At 40.5% G+C, this 14,176-nt stretch overlaps 1 protein-coding gene across 4 annotated transcripts in view; it reads right to left on the bottom strand.

Moving 5' to 3' along the window:
- The window catches only part of tanc2b (tetratricopeptide repeat, ankyrin repeat and coiled-coil containing 2b), a 90,013-nt gene that overhangs the window by 9,158 nt on the left and 66,679 nt on the right, over nucleotides 1–14,176 (bottom strand). For 2 of the 4 annotated variants that reach the window (XM_077501580.1, XM_077501582.1), the window contains exons 9-22: nucleotides 12,897–13,028; nucleotides 9,497–9,535; nucleotides 7,486–7,764; nucleotides 7,279–7,403; nucleotides 6,043–6,274; nucleotides 4,547–4,995; nucleotides 4,293–4,460; nucleotides 4,058–4,218; nucleotides 3,138–3,246; nucleotides 2,914–3,036; nucleotides 1,585–1,821; nucleotides 1,234–1,440; nucleotides 278–371; nucleotides 55–188 (exon numbers count right to left, since the gene is read on the bottom strand). In XM_077501580.1, coding sequence (XP_077357706.1) covers nucleotides 55–188; nucleotides 278–371; nucleotides 1,234–1,440; nucleotides 1,585–1,821; nucleotides 2,914–3,036; nucleotides 3,138–3,246; nucleotides 4,058–4,218; nucleotides 4,293–4,460; nucleotides 4,547–4,995; nucleotides 6,043–6,274; nucleotides 7,279–7,403; nucleotides 7,486–7,764; nucleotides 9,497–9,535; nucleotides 12,897–13,028 — 2,489 coding nt within the window. The remainder of the gene's footprint in view (nucleotides 1–54; nucleotides 189–277; nucleotides 372–1,233; nucleotides 1,441–1,584; nucleotides 1,822–2,913; nucleotides 3,037–3,137; nucleotides 3,247–4,057; nucleotides 4,219–4,292; nucleotides 4,461–4,546; nucleotides 4,996–6,042; nucleotides 6,275–7,278; nucleotides 7,404–7,485; nucleotides 7,765–9,496; nucleotides 9,536–12,896; nucleotides 13,029–14,176) is intronic. The other 2 variants (XM_077501581.1, XM_077501583.1) reach the window with 1 other exon arrangement.

Raw genomic sequence — 14,176 nt, 5'->3', positions numbered from 1 at the left:
CAAATGTTATTATCACTTATGATTATGATGATGATGATTAGCGAGTAGGCTGACCTGCCAGTGGCCCTGTCGGACGGCGCTGAACAGCGGCACGATGCCTCGCCGATTGGACTGGGCCACGGCGGCGCCTTGCTCCAACAGCAAGCGGCACACCTCCAGCTTGCCCCGACCCGAGGCTGCCGTCAGAGCTGGACGGCAAGACGCAAAGTCACATGACAAGATACTTTCGCTGGCGCGTATGCTAGTCGGAAGAATGCGCGCGACGTCCGCAACTCACCCGTCTCGCCCCACAGCGAGTCAAAGTTGTTGATCTGCGCTCGCTCCACCTCCTCCTCGTCTTTCTCCGGCAGGTCCAGCAGGTAGGACACGATCTGAGGAGAAATTTGAGAGGGAAAAAAAAAAAAAAATCAGGTTCAGGTTCTTATAGTTTAGCCGTAACGCTAACTGATTTAAATGCAGAGCGCTCAAATCATCTTTCCCTATTGAATTCAATGGAAATGCCATTAATCTGTTCCAGCCAACTGTAAACAAAAATTTGTTTTAAATAGGAAAAAAACAGAAGAAAAAGAGAACATCCAAATTGCCTCAATTTTCTTTATTGTTATTATTATTATTATTATTATTTAAAAAAAATGTATGCCAATGTAATTCATTTTTATATTGCTGTAAATCAGCACTGGTTCAAATCTAGTAAAGAACTAAAACACTGCATGTTATTCTTGACTTTAAAAATTAATCAAATTTAAAAATCCGATCTTTTTCAACTGATAACAATTGTCTGAAAATCGCGTGAGCGGCCGCGATTTCCGATGATGTCATTTAAATTCACCTTCAGTGTGAAAGTGCAAGTGAATAGTTGTTTGTCTTTATGTACCATATATAACATTACATTATATTAATTTACTTGGTTTCATTTAATTGTTGCGGGACATGTGCTAAACAAACATTAACAATTGTCCTGCATCATAGTGTAAAAATAATTTAATTTGCCTAATTTGTTTCAATATTGTCCCGTAAACAATTCTTTAATAACTTAAAATAATAGTAATAATAATAATAATAATAATAAATAAAATAAAGAACAATTAATTAATGTATTTAATGAACAATTGTCCCAAAAAAAACAAAAAAAAACAACAACAACAAAAAAAAAAACAATTGTCACCCACCATATTAAAATGGCTTCAACTGTATTGCATTTAATTCCTTCCTTAACAAGTTGAGGCGGCGTACCTCCGTGTAGCCCATACTGGCGGCGGCGACGAGGGCCTGCTGGACGGCGTGGCTCTTGGTGAAGGTGGCCCGCTGCTGCGTCTGCGGCGAGTGCTGCGCCGACCCGCCGCTCCAGTCGCACTGGATGAGGAACTTCACCACCTCCATGTGGCCCCGGAGGGCGGCGTGCACCAGTGCGCACTGCCCGTTCCTGTCCAGGTGGTCCACCTGGAGGCACATGAGACGCTGGTAACTGATAACTGTTGCCATTTTCTTTCTCACAATTACATTCAAGTCACATCTCATGAATGCAAAGTCGGAAAATTCCCGACTTCAATCTGACTGAAGTCAAATCATGCAACAATTACGCACTTTGGCTCTCTTGCGACACAGCGCCGTCACGATGGTCATGTGACCCCCGGCGGCGGCATAGCTGAGCGGCGTCAGGCCGCTCTCGGAGGGGGCGTCGGCATAGGCGCCGAATTCCAGCAGCAGCGCCACCATGTCCATGTAGCCCAGGTGGGCGTGGACGCACAGCACGGGGGCGTTGTTGAGCACCTCGGTGCGGTAGTTGACGTTAGCTCCGCCCATCATCAGCAAACGACTCACCTGCAGACACACAAGCATGTCAAATTTGCTTCCAAACTTTTTTTTGTAACACTGACCTGTAAATAGTTAATCGTCACAATTATTATTACTATTGTTTTGTTATTATTATTATTATTATTATTATTATTATTATTATTGGCAATGGGTTGAAAAATAAAATGAAAAAACATTTTATTACTTTAATTCATTATCGTCTTAAGAATATGTTAAATTTAATTAATAAATTAATTAGTGGTGCATGACAATCTATTTTTTAATTTTAAATGTTTTAAATTAATCATTTATTTGTGAATTATTCTAAAAAAAACAGTACTTTAATTCATTTAATTTAAATCATAATTGTCTTCAACATATCTAAAAAGAATAATAATAATATTTAACAACAACAATTTAATGACTTATTGGCTTGTGACATATTCAACAAATAATTTGAAATTTCATTACTAAATACAAATTATTTGGCCAGTGACATACAATCAATCTTATATTTATTTGGGGTTTCATTATTTAATTTATAACAAATAGCTGAATCAAATTCATTTAATGGATCACGTTTGTGACCTATTTCAAAAATAATTTTAATTAATGTGGTTCATTATTGACCAACATCCTATGCAGCAAAAAAAAGAAAAAGAAAAAAAGAAAATAAAATAGAGAGAGGAAAAAAAAAGTAATTAATTGTATTTAAATATTGGCCCGCATCAGCGGTTCATTAAAATGTATGTATTAATTTTTATTTACATTTTATTAATCTATCTAAAATTTTGTTGGTTTACGTTGGTGTAAACAATAGTAAATAAACAATATTACATACATTCAATATTTTTAATTTATCCTATCAATTAATTGTTAGTTAATAATAACTTAGTTAAAAAAAAAAATGACAGCCATTATTTGTTATGTAAATGACTGCGGTTGTACGTGCATATTTATTAATCAAATATGGCCCCTGAGCACGAAAGGTGAAAACAGGCCAGTTGAAAAATAAAAACGAACACTTTTATTTGCAGTATTACTCGCTACTGGTTCCCGCGCGGGATTGGAAGGCGCAGATCCAATTTGTAGCACACTCAAGCGGAGGTGCTGACTCACCTTGATGTTTGGCGTGTACAGGTTCCTCAGTGACGAGAGTGCTGCCGACAGACCCTCCGTGCTGTAGGACACCCATAGGCCTTGCAAAATGGATGAGGACACGCCCACTTTCTTGCTCAGACCCTTGAACAAACAGTGTATTCCATGAGTAACTTTGTAAGGTGCTCGACAAATGAAGTTGTTTTCGCTTGTAGTCGTTTGTGAACATGGAGAGCAGCCAGCACCTTGAAGATATGTGCTTTGAGGATGTGGTGGCCCAGCTCGATGGTCTGCTGCCGGTTCAGCTTGTTCTCCTGCCGCGAGAACCAGAAGGCCAGCAGGGTGTGGCCGCTCCTGCCAACGCACAGTCGAAGCAAACTTTGAGCCGCTTCAAGTCATGAAAACGCTCATTCGCGGGTGGTATTATTTACGACACAAAAAAAAAAAAAATCCTAACCTTGACGGTGACTAATCAGATGCGTCTATTTATAACTGACTGACTAATGTGGCATCGGAGGTACATTTCCACATGGATTATTCATACACTGTTTTGGGCTTTAACTGGAATGCGAAAGGTCACAATAAATGTTTAGTAACAATCAACAACTCGGGGTCAGTCACATTTGGAGCATTATTTTCAGTCAAGCTACTCCAGACACAATCAGAAAGCATCAATTTTCCTGAATGTGATTTTAAGATTTATTTTAAACTTTAAAAAACGTTTTTATTGGGAAAAAAAACAAACAAAAAAAAAACAGAAAAGTAATTAAAATGATTTTAATATACAACTACTACTACTAATAATAATAATAGTAAATTTTATATAATAATAAATTATATATTATAATTAATTAAATAAAAATTATAATTAAATACAAATAAAATCAAATTATTATATAATATATATTATAATATACACACAAAATAAAAAGAAAATAAATTATTATTAATAATAATAATAATAATAATACATTATTATTATTATTATTACATTTCAAAAATGTACAAAAAAAAAAAAAAGAGGTAAAAACAAGCCATTTTTTGGTTTATTTTGCACAAGCTCCCCACAAAAACTATATATATAAATAAATGAAAAATACCCCCCCCCAAAAAAAAAAATAAATAAATAAAAACAACAACAACAACAACAAAACTCCCATCTTACCTGGGATCACACAGGAACTTGGTCTTCTCGCCTTCCTCCCGCCATATCAACCACTCCCGGAAGGACGGGTGGACAAACATGCGGGTGCCGTCCCGCCTCTTCACCAGGAAGACGGACAGGTTGTCCACACGCTGCTGGAAGTCCTCCCAGTCCAGCGTACCCTGGACGAGCACCACGGTTAGCACGTCGCTTCGACGTTTAACATCGAGCGTGCGGAGTCTGGATCAGGTCGTACCTGCAGCCAGCCGGAGTTGATGGCCTGGTAGACCTGCTCGTCTGTGAGCGGGTGCAGCGAGGCCACGGCCACGTTGAGCAGAGGCAGCGCCCGCTCGAACGACGACTGCGTGGGGAAGCGCATGTTGCACTGCAGCAGGTACACCTCGGCCAGGTTGACTGGAACCACCTGAAGAAGGGAAAAAAAAAAAAAAAATCAGAACAGTTTGTTTTTTTTGCCTATGCAATAAAACTACATTTTTTCTAAGGCCTCACCTTGTAGCTGGAGCTCTTGAGGACCAGGTAGCCCTTCTCAATAAGGTCAAAGGTGAGCTTGAGGTACAGGTAGGATCCCTGGCTGAGGGCCTTGAGGTGTCCGCTGAGTTTGCCGAAGGTGGTGTTGTCCATCTTGCCGTTGAGCGAGATGTTGTTCTGGATCTCCGGGCTGCTGTGGATGCGGTGCAGGATGTAACCCTGCAGGTCCTGGTCGATGGCGTCGTTCTCCTCCAGGCCGTCCAGCGAGATGCGGTGGAACGGCAGCGGGCTGGCGATCTCCTGCAAGGTGGTCCGCACCGTCACCACCAGCTTGAGCCAGGGGGGGAACTTGTGGATGGTCTTGCAGAGGAAGGAGACGATGGTGTCGCCGTAGTCGGGCTTGTGGAACTCGGCCTCGTTAAGGCCGTCGATGAGGACGATCAGGTCCTCCTCAGAGTTGATCTTCCTCTCTGGAGAGTTACAAAATATATGCATATTTTTTAGGATGTGATGTTTAACATAATGCTTATATAGGCTATAAAATTGCCTTATTTTATTTGGATTTTTTTTTAACGAAATAATCATTGCCATTAAGACGGATGTAAACTGGAGGGGCTGGCAGGTGTGTGCCGGGAAAGGGGGTGCATCAACAAATGTCGAAATAAAAAATGTTCTCATTAAAATAACCTTTTAACCAGATAATACAATAAACAATTGTCAAAGGTTTTGTTTGTATTTATTTTTGAATAAATTCTTAATTTTTGTGTTAAAAATCTTATTTCATCAAGACAATTTTTATATTATACATTTCATTTGTTGGCGCACATCCTCTCTTTTGCACACATCAATATGGAAAATCAAAACTAAATTATTAATTGTTGAATCCTGACGTAAAAAAATGTGATTTATTGAGGACATTTTTATATTTAGACATTTTATTTTTTTTGACAGCGCAACCCAAGTATAAACCAAACTTCTATGTGCATTAAAAAAAAAAAACAAAAAAAAAAAAAGAGAAATCACTTATTTTTCTATCACAAAGTTATTATTGTCAAAGTCGTGTTTAAATGTAATCATTTTGTGTGGGGGTGAATCCCCTCACCAAATACCCATAAAAAAAAAAAAAAAAGTAACAAATCAAAACCTGTAGGTACCTCAGCATAATAATTTTTGTGTGAAAATTGTTCATATTTACAATATTTTTTGTGACCCACATGGTCATATTAAACAATTTTTATTTGATTGGTGCACCCCCTTGGATTGTTTTCGTCAAATGTTTGTTTATACGATAAAAAAATGTTACTTTGTCAATGCTTTTTTTTCTTGGCGCACCCCCTTGGCATTTAAAATAAATTATAGCCAACTGAAAAATAATTATTTTAAATTTCTTAATTAAAAATACATATATATATATAAAAAAAACATTTTTTTTATTTTAAATAAAAACTAGCAATGAACTAGCAATAATTGAAGGCACGAAAGAAATCTATTCAAAACCCAAACAGGATTCGCGTTACCTTTGTAGAGAGCATCCAAGGGCTCGAGCACGCCCCTCCGAAAGGATGCCAGCGGGTCCTGGACGCAGGAGCGCAGGCTCAGCACGCTCTGCAGGTGCGGCTCGCGCAGCATCTGCTCCCTGTAAGCCGCCAGGTGAGGCGAGCGGCACAGCAGCGCCGCCACGTTGTGCACAAACTCGGGCACCAGGCAGGTGTAGGCGTTGTCCGCCTGGCAGTAATGGTACGCCACCACCTGGAGGGGGCGGCAGAGGAGTCAAACGCCGCCAAACGGGAAGATGACACCCGTCGGTCCATTTTGCTTTTTAGATGTTAATAATTCATAGATTTCATCTGTACAGAGACCATGTCGGGCTCAAGCCGGAAAGAGTCGAGCGTTAAGCTGCTGTCACATTTCACAACGAGCAACATTGGCTAATGAATGATTTAAAAAGGGCAAAAAAAAAAAGAAGGTGCAAATAAGATTTTAGATGAAAATGTTAAAATTCAGATACATAATTTTTTTTATTACACATTAACATTTATTTATTTAATTTATATGATAAAATATTGTTAAAGAGAACATTCAAAAAAGTAATTACATTTTTTAGTGTATTTATTTTTTTTAATCAAAGAATATCGAAAACAATGAAAAAAAAAATATACAAATTTACCTCCATAGTAGAATGTGAACAAGAAGGGACGGTTTAAAAAAAAAAAAAAGCTGGGGTGAAAAAGTGAGCGAGCTCAATTATTGATATGCAAACTTAACAAGATCTAATAGCAGCGCTGGGAAGTGACATTCCGCTTATATTAATATTTCATAAGACTCCCTGGCTAAGTTGTTGTTTTTTTTCTTTTTTAAACACAAATGCATAATGCATGCGCCACGGCGGGGGATCGGGTGTCCTCACACGTCGTACAGTACACGTGGGACGCATGACATGACTTCCATGATTATGATGAAAAATTTATACATTTCATTTGAAGAAATGACCATATTCAAACAACCCGTTTATTGGTTGGCGCGCACACCCATAAAAATGTATGAATAGTTTAACTGTATAGTGGAGACATCCATAGTCAACCTTTTTTTTGATTCATATGTTAAAAATGTCATTTAATGAAGAAAAAGTCAAACCGTTTTGTTTACTTTTTTTTTTTCTGGCGCACCACCTTTCCTGTGGCAACCCTTAAAAAGTGCACCAAAAAACGAAATAAAATCCCGATTACAGCATGCAGGCGTATACGATCATGTACCTGAGAAGCGAGTCTCCTCATGGACTCCTCTTGGCGCCGCCTCATCTCAGGGGTGCCGGGACAGCTGCCTCCCCCCAGCGTGCCGTGCGTGGGCTGGGGCTGGCTGAGAGGAAGCCCCTCGCCATCTGGACACGCACGCAAAGACATTCCCAATCAAAACAAAACATTTTTAGCTTCATATCGCATCTGATCCTGAAGCGTTTTTACGTTTGGGCGAGGCCTGCGGGCTGTCGGAGGCGATCTGCCGCATGCGCGTGCCGTGGCAGCTGAGCGCCACCAGGCGGGAGACGATGGCCGTCTTGCCGAAGCCGATGTTGCCGACGACGACCACGCCGCGGCTGCTGCCGGGCCGGTTGAGGTGGCCGTCGATCTCCTGGAAGAGCCAATCCCGGCCCGTGAACACCGAGTCCACCGTGATGGACGGCACCTCGAAGAGCAGCGGCTTCAGGGTGATGTCCTGGGGCCGGTACGGCGCAAAACGCACTGCTGGGTCGCAAAAAAAAGACGATGAAAAAGATTCAATTGACAGAGAAAAGCATTGAATTTATTAACTCATTTACTCCCAATAACGTATAAATACGTTTTTTTTATGTTCTAAGTGTCCCAAAGACGTATTTATACGTTGTTGTTTTTTTTATTTGTTTTTTTATGCTAGAGCATACAGAAGGCTTTGATGCAGCCTCTCAACTGCAAAGAACGGTTGCAGAAATGGTAGTTATTACACAAACGGCCAGCAGGTGGCAGCAGAGCAAAGGAGATCAACCAGGGCCATGTCGAAAAAAAGCTAAATTACTCACAATTTTAAATAGATTTGTGAAAACTGATGAAACTTAGCTCTCTTCTAATGCTAATTGCTGCAAAACGGAAACAGATAGAAACATACTTTTTTTTTTTTCCCGATGCAAGAAGAGACTTTAATCTTTGTTTTTATAACAATCGAACACAATATTCTGTGGGCCTTGCAAAATCAGTCAAAATCCAGTAAAACAGCCGGGAGCGAACGGGACTGCTCCTGTGAAAATGGCGGCGAGTGAATGAGTTCATTGAGTGATGACATTTTTTTTTTCTTTTTATTGAATTTTTTGGGTTGACAGAAATTCCACTGTATATTTTTAAGTTGTATTATCACCATTCACCACTAGAAGGCAGACATGGCTTAGTTGCGCTTACACCAGGTTTTATATACTGCCGCAAGCCGGGTAAAAAAAAATGAAAATAAAAATAAAAATAAAATAAAAAGATTATATATATATATTTATATTAAAAATAAAAATTTTGCATGTGCGCCCTTAAATGAATTATTTAAAATGGCATTTTTGTCATATGTGTGGTTATGCTTCAAATTAGGCTTACAAGCATGGGTGAGGGTTTCAAATTAGGGCATCAAGCAAAAGTTAAGGTATCAAACTGGTGTTAAGAGTTTCAAGGTCAGGTTTAAAATCGGTGATTCAAAATTAGGTTTCCAATACAGGATAGACAGCGTTTAATTGTGCGGTTTCAAGTATGAGTTTAAGGTTTCAAATTGGGGTTTCAAGCAAGCGTTAGTGTTTCAGGAAAAAAAAAAGTTAGGGATTCAAAATGTGTTTAGCGTTTCAACTCATGTTTCCCAAGTCTAGACCAGGTTCTGAAATGGGGTTTTCATGACCACATCAAGGTTTGACGTTGCCGTTACAGTTGAAGCAGACGACACTCGGACCCATTGTGATATTTTGTCAGCCCACTTTCATCACACGTGTGGTTATTCGACAAAAATGCGGAACTACGGGCTCATTAAATTGATCACAAGTTTAGGTCTTTGATGCAGGCTGACTTGTCACAAGGATTTGGTTTCACGCAGATCAGTGCAATCAGACCACTGCCTTTTGCTGACACTAGGGGGAGCTGCTAGATTCCATTTCTGCAGGGGTTGCAAGACAATCAATCTTGATCGGGTCAGTATAGAGGACATTGTGGGACAAAGCGAGAAATAATGGAATGAGATGGTGCATAAAGTGGACCTTATGGGACGCTAAGGGACAAAATGAGACACAATAAGGGACATTATCGGACACTATGGAATAAAATGAGACATAATAGGGGATATCAAAGAACACACCAGTGCAAAATGGGACACTCAAGGACGTGATGCGACACAATAGGGAATTAAATGGGACACGATGGAATGAAATGGCACATAACGGTGGACATTGTGGGACGCAGAGAAAAAAATATGACTCACGTGACTGTGACTGCCAGGCATGGGAGTTGTTAGCGGAACCTGAGGCAAAGCAAACACAGGACAAAAATTGCGTTAAAAGTGAAAAGGAAACAGGCAGCGTCATGTTCTGCGTGTAAACAAGAAAAAAGCGTGTCAACAAAGCATGAAACAAATTCCGTGACTGTTCCTCTTCAGTCATTTGCGGGGGAAAAAAGTGAAAATTCCCCGCCGGTTCTGTTGTGACAAATTCTTATGAAGTGATCGTCGGGTGATAAACTTCACATTCCTGTTCCATCTTTCCGAAGCTGGCAAATGGTCGTCTGTGAGATCAGTCACATGACTGAGCAGACCAATCAGTACTTCCTATGTCATTACTGACATTACCTGAAACAAACCAACCATTTTGTGTGTTTTTAAACATGACGATAGCCAACTTTGAAGGGTTAAGAGTGTTTGCCAGGCTTGTTCTTCCACATCAAACTCCTCTAAGCACGCCTACAGGACTTCGCTTTCTGGTTTCCAGGTCTTGTAAGGAAGTGGCGAAGAGGTGTGTCCTCTGTACATGATGCAGCATTTATGCGCAGCGTTTGGCAGGGTTGTCCGAAGTACATTAGTGTGTCCTCGGCAAATGGCTCGTTGCTAAAGAGCCCCGGCCAGGTGCGATAATGAGCCCATATTTCCTCTTGATCGTTTTCCTTGGCTGCGTGCAGTCGCTCGCTTTGTCTCGAAAGTGCTGCTAGTAAAGTTTCCAGGAATCCGAATGAAAAGGGAGAAAGTCCCACACTGGTGCTGATGTCACGGCTCACCGTTTGGGTGAAAGACAGAATGTGAGGCAACAAAAACTACACTGTTAAGTGTGGCTAATCAAATTAAATACGGGGAGCTGCAAAGTCACTGCACCAAAGCAAGAGTTCGGGCTTCAAACTCAGATTCGGGTTTCTAATGAGAGTTTGGGTTTCAATTTTGGGTTTCAACCATGTGGCGGGTTTCCAAATCAAGGTTACACCCTGTGTTAAGGTTTCAAATTTGGGTTATGGTTTCAAATTTGAATTATGACCTGTGTTAGGGTTTCAAATTTGGGCATTAAGTCAGGGTTAAGATTTAATATTATTTTGCCATTTTTGGCAGTCAATATTTTGCCTAAAATAAATTTGATATTTTCATTATTTTTCATGTACAATTAGTAGCTTTTAAAAACACATTTTGCAACTTGCTGTCGACTGAAAATGACATCACAAGGGCTCAGGTTGTGAATGTCACATGACCAAACCTAGAAAACAGCTGAGCTGTGATTGGTTACCTGAGCCCTTGTGATGTCATTTTCAGTCGACAGCAAGTTGCAAAATGTGTTTTTAAAGCTACTAATTGTACATGAAAAATAATGGAAGTATCAAATTAATTATAGACAAAATATTAACTTTTTATTGCTATAATGGGTAAAATAAGTCAAGTATCCCTTTACGTTTACAGCCTGTGATAGTGTTTCAAACTATGATTATGTTTTCAAATTAAGGCTTGAAACCAGTGTTAAGATTTAATATTAAAGGGATACTTTACTTATTTAGCCATTTTTGGCAGTCAAACATTAATATTTTGCCTAGAATAAATTTTATATTTTATTATTTTTCATGTAGAATTAGTAGCTTTTAAAAACACATTTTGCAACTTGCTGTCGACTGAAAATGACATCACAAGGGCTCAGGTAACCAATCACAGCTCAGCTTGTGAATGTCACATGACCAAGCCGAGAAAACAGGTGAGCTGTGATTGGTTACCTGAGCGCTTGTGATGTCATTTTCAGTCGACAGCAAGTTGCAAAATGTGTTTTTAAAGGTACTAATTGTACGTGAAATATAATGAAAGTATCAAATTAATTATAGACAAAATATAAACTTTATTGCTATAATGGGCTAATTATCCCTTTAAGTTTACAGCCTGTGATAGTGTTTCAAACTATGATTATGTTTTCAAATTAAGGCTTGAAACCAGTTTACGGGTTTCCAGCCAGGGTAAGGATTTCAAATTAGGGTTACAAGCCTGGAAAGGCGTTTCGAACTCAAGATTGGCCTCCACTTTTGCAAAATTCACGGCGCCATGCCGTCAGCTCCTCCCGCAAAAAGACGGCGGCCATGTTGTCAACGAGGGCGTGGGGAGTTGTTTACGGAACGACGGATGCTTCATCATCCAAACACTTCCCAAACGCACCTTTTTGCCACCCTGGGGTGACATTTGAGCAACGCTGCCCACATCCCTCCGCGTTCTGCATCGCCCGCGACCGCCGGAGACTCGGTGGCCAGACGGCTGCCAGACGCTTGAATTATTCACCAGGTGACGATGACTCACGGTGGCCGAGCGGTCTCGGGCGCGAGGAAGGAGGAGACGGATGCGTGAAAGGGAGGAGGAGGAGGCAGTGAAGGAAGAGGAGGATGCAAGGAAGGACGAGGGAGATGTAAGGAAGGAAGAGGAGGATGTAGGGACTGAAAAGAAGGCGGCAGGGAAGGAAGCAAGGAAGTAAAAGGACACAAAAGAGCAACAGGGGGATGGAATAGGAATATGCAAGAAGATGGACTGGATGTGCTGGTTTCTGTGGATCTCACTCTGCCTCATCGATCCTTCCCTCCTTCCTCTCTTTAGTTTTTCCTCTGGTCTCTTGAAATCTCTTTAATTTGTTGGAATTTAGAGGCTTCTGGGGTTGGCGTAAGACTTTGATTTTGTAACCATGGGGAAGGCAGGAAGTGTTTGCTCGGTGCTGGATTTCACTTTGATTTATCTTTCTTTTCTTTTCTGACCTTTTCTCTGGTCTCCTGACCGTTTGAACCTCACGACTCTGGCGAGACCCTGAAGTATCTGGTTAAGGTGAAGGGCAATGGGATTTTTATTATGTTTTAGGTGAATTAATGAGTATAAATTTACACGTATTTGCACACACGCGCACTCACACACACACGCACACGAAGAAGAGGTGCTAAGGAAGGAAAGAGGTGAACACAAGGAAGAACGAGGAAGAGAAAAACAAGGAAAGAAAGAGTTGGAAAGGAGAATTCAAAGATGCAAGGAAGAGAAGAATGATGCAAAGAAGAAGAGGAGGAAAGAAGGATATGAAGAATGCAAGAAAGGAAGGGAAAAGATGTCAAGAAGAAAGTGGAAAGATGCGAGGAAAGAACAGGAAGGATGCTGGGACCATGATGGAAAGTCTCAACCTCAACTGTCAAAATGGCCGCCTGACAGATCATTAAGTCATTCAATAAATAAATAAGCGAGCGATGATATGTTGACTCAGGAAGGCTGTCGAATGAACAATATTAAGCTCTCAAAAGGGGAAGAAAAAAGAAATGAATTAAGTCCCGCCTTCCCGCATGTGATTGGTCTTCTTTTCACTCACAATTCGTGAGCGCGTGTGTGTGTGTGTGTGCGCACTCACCTCTCAGGTCCTGCCCCGAGCGTGCAGGCCCGCAGGTGGTGCTCTGTCTGGGCATGCGCAGCGAGGTGCGCAAGGGGGTGTGCCTCTGCTCGTCAAGGTAAGCCAGGTCCTCCAGGTGGGCCGAGCTGGTGGCTGTATAAAAAAATCAAACAAAAACAAAACAAACATTATTATGACGACCAAGTATGAAAATCGTCCTCTCACGACATTATTGAGTGCAAAATTCTTTTTTTGGTTTGCCTTTCCAAAAAGTAATAATACTCGGTAAATGTACGAAGTCTCATTTCCAGACGTAATAACAATAAAATATGAGTTACTTTCGGTAATTTTCCTTCATTTCGAGGTAAATAATTCATGAATCTGGAAGACAAAATTGGTCTGTGCTCCACAGAGTGCCACTCTACTGTAACATGCTGCTGCAGGATGCCGAGACCCGGTTCAAATATTTCTATTAGCTATATGATATGCTCATAATATTATAAACAGCGCTCAGGACCAGTTGCCGCAATAAAAAAGATGAAAGCTGCCTGCGGAAAAAGAAGCGCAAGCACAAGAATTCCCCCAAAGTGGCTTCAAAACAAAATGGTTGACTTCCTGTTTCACTTTCCGTGTGTCAATCAAACAGTTCGGCATTGGGTTAATAGAAAATGAAAGCAAGCGGTGACGACTGGGCCCTCGCGCCACCTTTTTCGTGGCAAATCTTCCAAATGATCATCAAACTTTGACACCATTCTCCACCCACGTTACACGTCGTAGGCAAGAAGCCTGGCAAATTAAAGTCGCCCATCTGTCGAAGACTCTGCGCCCAAATGGGCAAATTCCCTAGTAGGGGATGGAATCTGCCCAAAATGGCCGCTTCAAACCAAAAACGGTTGACTTCCTGTTCAGTTTGGAGCTCGGGTCCTGAGGCCTTTTCATGAGTCGTATCATGTCCAAACTTTTTCATTTGAGGGCCACAGGCAGAAAATCCGAAGGGCCACATCATGTTATGAAGAGAAATATTTAGAAAAATGCTACAGTATATAAACCAATTTATTTGTAATATGGCAGCAGGGTTATTATAGTTTAGAATTTTTCGTTTTAGTTTTTGTTTTGAGTTTTGTTTGTTTTTAATTAAGTTAGTTTTAATTAGTCTTCAGGGTGGTTCTGTTAGTTTTTGTTTTAGTTTTAGTTCTTTAATACATTTTTAGTTTTAGTTTAATTAGTTTTAGTTTTTTTTTTATGTGTATTACTTGTGCGCAATATTTAAAAAACACCATGGGCGTGATGTCATTATTCCA

The sequence above is a fragment of the Festucalex cinctus genome, chromosome 17 (assembly GCF_051991245.1).
Source record: "Festucalex cinctus isolate MCC-2025b chromosome 17, RoL_Fcin_1.0, whole genome shotgun sequence".
NCBI classification, from domain to species: domain Eukaryota; kingdom Metazoa; phylum Chordata; class Actinopteri; order Syngnathiformes; family Syngnathidae; genus Festucalex; species Festucalex cinctus.
The sequence above is the reverse complement of the archived record's forward strand: the minus strand, read 5'-3'. Positions and strand labels throughout refer to the sequence as shown.